Raw genomic sequence first — 8,182 nt, forward strand, 5'->3', positions numbered from 1 at the left:
GTATATATACACATGAACGTGTACACACATACATTTATATATATATCTAAACGTAGTTCAATTTTATTCAGAATTATGTTTTGAACTCTTTGGTAATACAGTATATCCCTTAAACAAACAAGCAGGGCAAACTTAAGACCGATATTCCCTTCGGATTCATTTTTGTTAGGCAAATTTAAGGAAAGATATAGCTCTGCAAGGAACGTGGTCGTTGATAAAACCTTGTTAATTTAATAGCCCAGACTAATTATTAAGTTTTAGAATATTATTGTGCTCATAAACGTTTATTTGTGTTCTGCTAAAGGAAAAAATACCAGTAATGCTAATAATTAATAGATTTGAGCACATCAGACTCAGGTTTTAGCAGAGCTGCTAGAACTATCTTGAAGATCCGAAGACTTTTTTATTCCTTATCAAGAGGAGGCCCCTCACCTCCGGACTCAAATAGTTGTTGAAAGGATAGCTCATATGTAAAATTAAATATAACAGGTAACCTTTAAATACCAAAGGTAGTAAAAGGTAAGACACAACACGAATTTCTTTTCTTTCTACACAGTAATGCACTACTAACTCACATTTTATTTCTGTTTTAGAGGGTTCGGAAAAAAAAAAAAAAATTCCTTATCAATTATCATTTCTAAATAATGTAAGATGAAAAAATAGGTACTTAAGATTGTGTATTTATTAAATTATTGTTACAAGCAAATAATATATTTAAAATATCTGGTGATAAGGATATCATCAACTAACATTTAGTATATCACAATGTAGACTTGATACTTTTCAACAGATTCATCACAATTATCCTTATTATTAGTAATAAACTAAATTAATCAATGTATCCACTATTATTCCTCGAAAGTTTTAGTTTTCAAATGGTTAAAGATGAATAGCAAACAATCGTTTTGTGAAGAACAGTATAACATATAACTTTAAGCCAGCAGTTTTTTTAGTTCATATCGTAGAACTTTGCCAACCGGATTCTTGGGGATGCTGTCCACGAAGAAAATTCCACCTCTAAGTTTCTTCTCATCGATCACATTTTCTAAAACAAGAGGAACCAATTAGTAAGAATCTATCATGAGTTATTGAGAAATTATTATCAAACAAGAGCAACCAATTAGTAAGAATCTATCATGAGTTATTGATAAGAATCTATCATGAGTTATTGAGAAATTATTATCAAACAAGAGCAACCAATTAGTAAGAATCTATCATGAGTTATTGATAAGAATCTATCATGAGTTATTGATAAATTATTATCAAACAATATACATAAAATATGGATTAATTAGTACAAGGAAAAATATCAGTACATGTTTTTTTTTAAACACATAACAATGTTTAAACACTGTCATGCTATCAGTACCATCTTATGGCGTTTAATAAAATCTTTCTATACAACTCACTATTTAGCAAATGAGATGTAAGGAAAAAAATAAAGGTATAACTATTGAAACTCATTATTATGTTCCACATTAAGGCGGACTAATAAAAGTTAAGCTTTTTACATTTAATGAAAACTTAAGCCTGCAAAATGCGGTCTTAAACTAAAAAAAAAATTAAGAACAATGAGAGATTTGCTTTAAAATATTCACATAATGTTCATTCTCCGTTATTTAGGAAAAAAATCCTTTGGTGCAGCGCGCGCCCCCCCCTATAGGGGCCCAAAGTTTGTGTAGATTGTGGGCTCGTGTTTAAGTTATCGCTATTTCTTGCGATTAAAAAAACAATCTAATTACCTGGGAAGGTGAAATTTATGAACAAAATATGTATATATGTTTCGCTGCATACAATTTTATATTTGATGGTATCTCGTGGAGGGAATAATACATATATTTGATGGTATCTCGAGGAGGGAATAATATAACAACAATAATAATAAATAATATAACAACAATAATAATAAATAATATAAATTTCATTCCTGCCAAGAATACGACAGATTGACTAAAACGAGGAGAGGTAAGAAGGTGGGGACCTGGTAACAGAGGATTGATTCATCGGATTATATTCCTAACACACCTGAGATATAGCTGTGAAGTTCCTCTTCTGTGAGATTCCAACCTGGTCTCTTGATGATAAATGCTGCTGGAAGATCACCTCCTTGTTCGATACAAGTCTTACCAACCACACAAGACTCGAGGACACCAGGGTGCCTCTGGAGAATGTTTTCCAATTCAGCAGGAGCGATCTGCAACATTTGCACAATTGAAAATAGTAAATATAATTTTCATTTCCAGCCTAGAGATCTCGTGTTTATTATCTACGTAGAGCAAATATCACCTGTTATGATCATACGATCATCCCATCTATCATAAGGTGGGAAAACAGCTTTTCAATTTTTTACCAAATCATTAGCAAAATCAAATTACTTCAGCTATACTAGTATTTTTTTGTAGTTGGTCTTTATTCCTTCTATTTCTTTGTCTATTGATTACCAAGTGTACGAATAAAACTGGCATCACCTGCTCTTTCCATTAGGCCAGCATTATATCATCATATTTCTTTGATAAAGATCTGATATAAAAGAAATTGTAGAGAAATGTGACAGTGTGATAGCTCAACAATGATAAAAGATATTTTTAAAAGTTAGGCTTTTCCTACAATATTTTATAATAGATTTGCTGAAGTCGTTAGTTGATAACTCTCTATTAGTAGTCTACTTGAAATAAGGTCGGGTCAGGTTCGACCCAATGCAACTTTTTGCTAATTTAGTGAGAAAAAATGGCTTTAATCTATAAAAACTTTAATAAATAGCACAAAAACACAATTTTCATTTTTTTTTTTTTTTATAACAATTTCTTTTCCAGTTTAAAATTGGGTTATAAATTAACAACATTTGTTTTAGTTATATTCAAGCAATGTTTAGTTAAAAAGTAAGAGATACCATTAATATAAATATAACCATAAAAAAAAAGTGCAAAATGTATATTTGAAAGAGCTGAATCATATGAGGTTAAATTTTAATAAGTTACAAATCGAGGAATAAGCCAAGGAAGTGATACATCCTGAGTCACATCCGACCTTTACCTCCCCGTTTAATATCACATAAAGTGCCTTCATCTATTCTCAAAAATGAATGATCCTTTACCATCAGTTCATGAAATATATTTTGATGGAGCCCCTTCAGCTCACGCCAAGCGATTCACGGTTTAATCTACAAGCGTTTCTTTTTTATTTGCTATAAAAGGCACTAACGTGGCCTCTTACACAAAGGGAAGAACAGTGCCTTAAGGGTTTCGTTAAATATGGAATTACGTAAACTTAGGGATCCAGAAAAGGATGAGTGAACCGAAGGATTTAGAAGGCTCAACGATGTTGAATTGAGGTAACTGCACCAGATAAATATGATTCAGGTTATAGCATTGCGTGTTTGGTTGTAGGGTTTAGTAACGAAGGGATCCCTAAAACGTTAATAGATACTGAACTGACAGGAAAACGTCCAAGGGATGGACCGTCAAGATTGATCAGGTAGATCTGGGTTTGATGGATATTGTCACTGAATGATGTATGCTGACAGAAAATAGTGGTATCGGCATCGAACCGTCGGCTTCACTAAGCCTTTATTGCTATTATTATGATTAAAACCATTAAGAAGGGTCTAGAAGCTACAATAGCTACTGCAGCAGCCGCAACTTTCTCATCCATGACTTTGAACTTTTATTAAATCTTTTACGTAGATTAATAATAGAATTTCGACTTCACAGCAGCTTTAAAAAAACAAACTTTATGAAAGATATTTTACAAAGAACTTTGATAGTGTTATACCGGCCTTTGAGTATTAAATACAGAAGTGACGAATCCCAGTTTCGATTATTAATTTTTACTTCAACTTTAATAGAATGGATTTAAAAATAGTGCTTTAAAACTTTAGTGGTAAGTTGGCAGATCGAGACGGGACAAATCGGACTTTAAACATTATGAGGCCATGACTGTTAAAGTGCAATAATTTAACATCATCAAGATTAACCCAGGAATCAGGTAATTAGAAAGAGATTTTCCTCAGTTCCCCAGTTGCCCTAGGATACTTGCAACATGTCCCTTTTAACTTGTTTTAATTGTATTGGTTCTTATATAGTAATATCACCGTAGTGTTCAAAAAGTTCTTATCGAGGTCTGCGTTTGAAATTGCACTCTTAATAAGTAAGAAAACGGATAACTCAGAAAGAACAAGGCCCCTGGTTTTTGAGAGAACTACGAACGAACGGATAATTCAGTAGGAACAATGCCGCTGGTTTTTGAGAGAACTAAGAACGAACGGATAATTCAGTAGGAAAAAGGTCCCAGGTTTTTCTGCAGGCCGATCGACTTTTCGGATTGATTATGAAACGCCGCGTTCTGAAGATTTAAATCCCCCCAGAAGTGGTAACTTTTTTAATCAGTTCTTCATGATTTGCGCATAAAAATTGGCTAAAGCTTATTTTCACCTTTATTTTTATTTTACCAATGTGAATTTTAGAATGTACTTGACCCAGGTCCGTGCTTAAATTTCATTTGCTATCTGAATCATTAAAGAAAACTGTCTCCACCCACTTGAGAATTCCAGAGTTTTGTGCACTGAAGAAAAACTGGAAAAGAACAGAAAGTATCTATATTGGCGGTATAGTAAATGGAGAGCATCGATACAAATATCACAAGCAAAGGATAGAAATTATCGAAATTACAGAATATACCATAGATGAGGAAATCCGTAAACAAAAGTTTAATGTGTACCGTTCTCTATACTTTTTCTAGCGGAAAGTTGACATTTAATGATTTTAATTAATTGATTATGAAGAAAAGTTGATAAAAACAACATCATAACGAAGAGTTATAAAAAAAAAAAAACAACTTGTTAGAAGAAAAGCAAGTTATGTAAGGAAGAGTGATTTGAAGAGCCTTAATATGATGATTGTGTAGTTTATTCAAGGCCAATGAGTTATGCAACATGTCCTCTTTTTTAAAACCTTAAAAGATTTTTTCATTGCGCACTCATTGGCCTATTCTTATTATAATATTTGGCCTGTTAAAATTGAGTGTTCTGGTGGATAGCTTCCGTTCACCGTTTTGATAATGCTCAATGAAAATTGTGAATAATTTTAGACAACCGTTCGTATGGTGGGGAGGGGGTGTGATGAAAAAACCTATCTATTTTTTAAACGTTTCAGGGCCTTTATCCCCATCACTGAGTTATCTAATCCCAGCGATTAATCCATTTTATTATTAACATGATTGGACTTTATACTATCAATTTTTTTAAATAATTAAAAATTTTGTAACAATAAATAAAAATAAAACATTATAAATAGCGTTCCTATCCTCTATTGTACTATAATGTGGTGAAAGAAAACCTTCCAACGAAGTTTTTGATCGTGCAAGTTGTAACTAAAAAAAAATATTTTTCTATTACAAAATATCTAACCAGCCTTAGCACAAACTATAATATTGCTCAGAAGTCAAATTACTATGATAAAAGGGTCCACATTATAAATAAGTGATGGAAATTATTACAAGATTTGGACTGTGGTACACTTCATCGTATTGAGGCTAAGGGAGAGGATTATTTTAATAATGCTATTCTAAGAATTACTTCACTTTATATTTATCAATATAATAAACTCAATAATTGAAAAACATATAAATGTAAACTTTTAAACACTTAATACAATAAGAAACATAATAAATTAAAAATATTTACACTACAGAAAAGTCAATTAATCAGTATTTAAAATTTGACTAATAATTTGTATTTTTTGTTTAAAATCATTTAACGGGTAAAAATAAAATTAATTGTATAATGGGATTTTAATAGTTAACCGTAGAGTAGTATGAGGGGGTACGTTCAGCAAATAGAAACAAATAAACAAAAACTTGTGCTGACGTTTCGACCTGAATTTCAGGCCTTCATCAGGGCTAAACAAAATAAGAAGCAATCATCACTCAGAGAAAAATAAAAATGTTTATAAAATTATTTTCCTTTATTCTTATGTTTTTCTGAATGACGGTTGCTGTATATTTTTTCCCCTGAGATTTTTTTGTCTGAAATTCAGGTCAAAACGTCGGCACAAATAAATAGGTTTTTGTTTATTTTCTCACCACGCCCCCCAACCATCTCCTCACAAAATTAATTACTATCGACTACAGTAACAACTCTAATTGTCGGAACGTTAGTTCATGTTAGACATATCAGCAGTTGTTAGTGATGTTTGTTAAATTATGTAGCTTGGCAAAGTAGTCGGTTGCCTTCCACGTCTCAACGAAAATGGAAACCCTTATGAATAGGCCTTATAATTAATACATTTTATTTATGTCTAAATGTGGAGGTGTAAGAGCTTTCTATATGGTGACACTCACTATTACATGGAGCTGAATTTACTTGCCATGAGCCATAGTATTATAGTAAGTAGGGCAGCCGTCTTCTACACTAAGATTCATTATTTTTAGAAAACAACACAAAATAATCTACTTATATAAAAGTAATAAATGTTTAAGAGAACATTCAATAACGTCCTGACTCTTAGAATGAATAGAGCTGATAAATAGGGTTATTTCTGTTGAAGCTTCCTTTTTTTATTTGTATATAATTGCCTCCCAAGCATTATATAATTAGAGGCACAGTGCATGCAATGCACGAACAGTGTTCTCGGAAAATAGATGTATTAGGACTACTTCCTTTATACTCTGCGGTCTATAATTACCTCGCAAGGATTATATAATTAGGCGCAAAACAGTGTTCTCGGAAAATAGTTGTTTTACTTCCTTTATATTCTGCGGTCTATTCTAATTATTTTCTGTCCCATTCATCTTAATTTTACCTGTATTCCTTGTCCATTCCTTAAGATGGCCAGTTCGCTCCACAAAACTAGCCACGTATATCATAGTTTTACTATGTTATATATTCTTTTAACATTACTGTTTATTATCCTATAGTTATTTAATAATATTTAGTAACACTTAGATCTTATTTTTTATTGATATTCAGTTAAGGTTATATTTGTCTTTATATTTATTATTTTCAAATTATAACAACAAGCGTTTCGGCCAGTCTTTCCTATATTTTTTAACAACATTATCTTCCTTTGGGCCTTACTTTAGCTAGGGTTATATCTCAGTCATGAGTAGACGTGATTTACAATTTGTATCCCATTTTTATCCCCTGCAGTATTATTTTTTCCTTACCCACGTTATTTGATTAAGATCCCCATAGTTAGTTATACGTTCGGTAGTAAAAATGTTCCAACAAAGAAAAAAGTTTTATTTCGAACTGGAGTCTCTGCAGTTCTGAGGTTGTCATGACCAATCCCTCAACTTTCACTGCTACAAACAGCACAATATTTTAACGAGTATTGGTCGATATGAATTAAATTTGTAGGAAGAGGTTCCATTATTTAAGAAAGGATCATAGAGAATAATGCCTTCCTGTCCCACCCTGTTATCCCAATTATGCACCTTGTCTTATATCATTTAAAACATATTTACATGCGATTAGAGCAGTATTGAAAAACACTTAGTTACGCCGAGGTATAAATATAATGATACAAAAAAGATGTAGTATTACCTGTTGACCCCTATACTTCATCACATCCTTAAGCCTTGTACTGTAGAAGACATATCCATCGTCATCGTAGTAGCCAAGGTCACCTAAGTGCCAGAAGCCTTCCTTGTCCAAATCTTCTTCAGTGATTTTCTTGTTGATATACCTCCTTAGAAGGCCCGCAGATCTAACACACAACTCTCCTATGGCGTATGGAGGTAGTATTTTTCCTGTATCTGTATCTACAACCTACAAAAGTATGTTTTAAATACATCCACATATATTTTTGACGTTCTGAAATGTAAATATTTGTAATAGAGACATGCTTAATTATTTTCCCATTATGATCTTGTCACTCATGAAACATATCGATGGTCCACTAAACACATTTTTTGGTACTGATTTAGACATCAGAAAACTTATTTCAAAAATTGTAGATATGCGGGGGACGGAGAGACTTATATACTGGGACGTCCTGTATATTAATACCTTCTCTGCTATGAAGTAATACATTATATCATAAGCCCCTTTTGTACACACCTCGATCTCTACACTTTTAGCCACGTTTGTACACACCTCAATCTCTATACCTTTAGACACGTTTGTACACACCTCAATCTCTACACTTTTAGCCACGTTTGTACCCATTTCGAACTATACACCTTT

General features: G+C 32.4%; 1 protein-coding gene across 3 annotated transcripts in view; it reads right to left on the reverse strand.

The window, feature by feature from the left end:
* Positions 1-664: 664 nt before the first annotated feature.
* LOC106690611 (uncharacterized) overlaps positions 665-8,182 on the reverse strand; it is a 26,102-nt gene continuing 18,584 nt past the window's right edge. For 2 of the 3 annotated variants that reach the window (XM_014436107.3, XM_067050866.1), the window contains exons 6-8: positions 7,541-7,765; positions 2,026-2,194; positions 665-1,045 (exon numbers count right to left, since the gene is read on the reverse strand). In XM_014436107.3, coding sequence (XP_014291593.1) covers positions 933-1,045; positions 2,026-2,194; positions 7,541-7,765 — 507 coding nt within the window. In that variant the 3' untranslated portion in view covers positions 665-932. The remainder of the gene's footprint in view (positions 1,046-2,025; positions 2,195-7,540; positions 7,766-8,182) is intronic. The other variant, XM_067050867.1, reaches the window with a different exon arrangement.

The sequence above is a fragment of the Halyomorpha halys genome, unplaced genomic scaffold, assembly GCF_000696795.3.
Source record: "Halyomorpha halys isolate HHAL.00 unplaced genomic scaffold, Hhal_1.1 Scaffold1774.1, whole genome shotgun sequence".
Taxonomy (NCBI): Eukaryota; Metazoa; Arthropoda; class Insecta; order Hemiptera; family Pentatomidae; genus Halyomorpha; species Halyomorpha halys.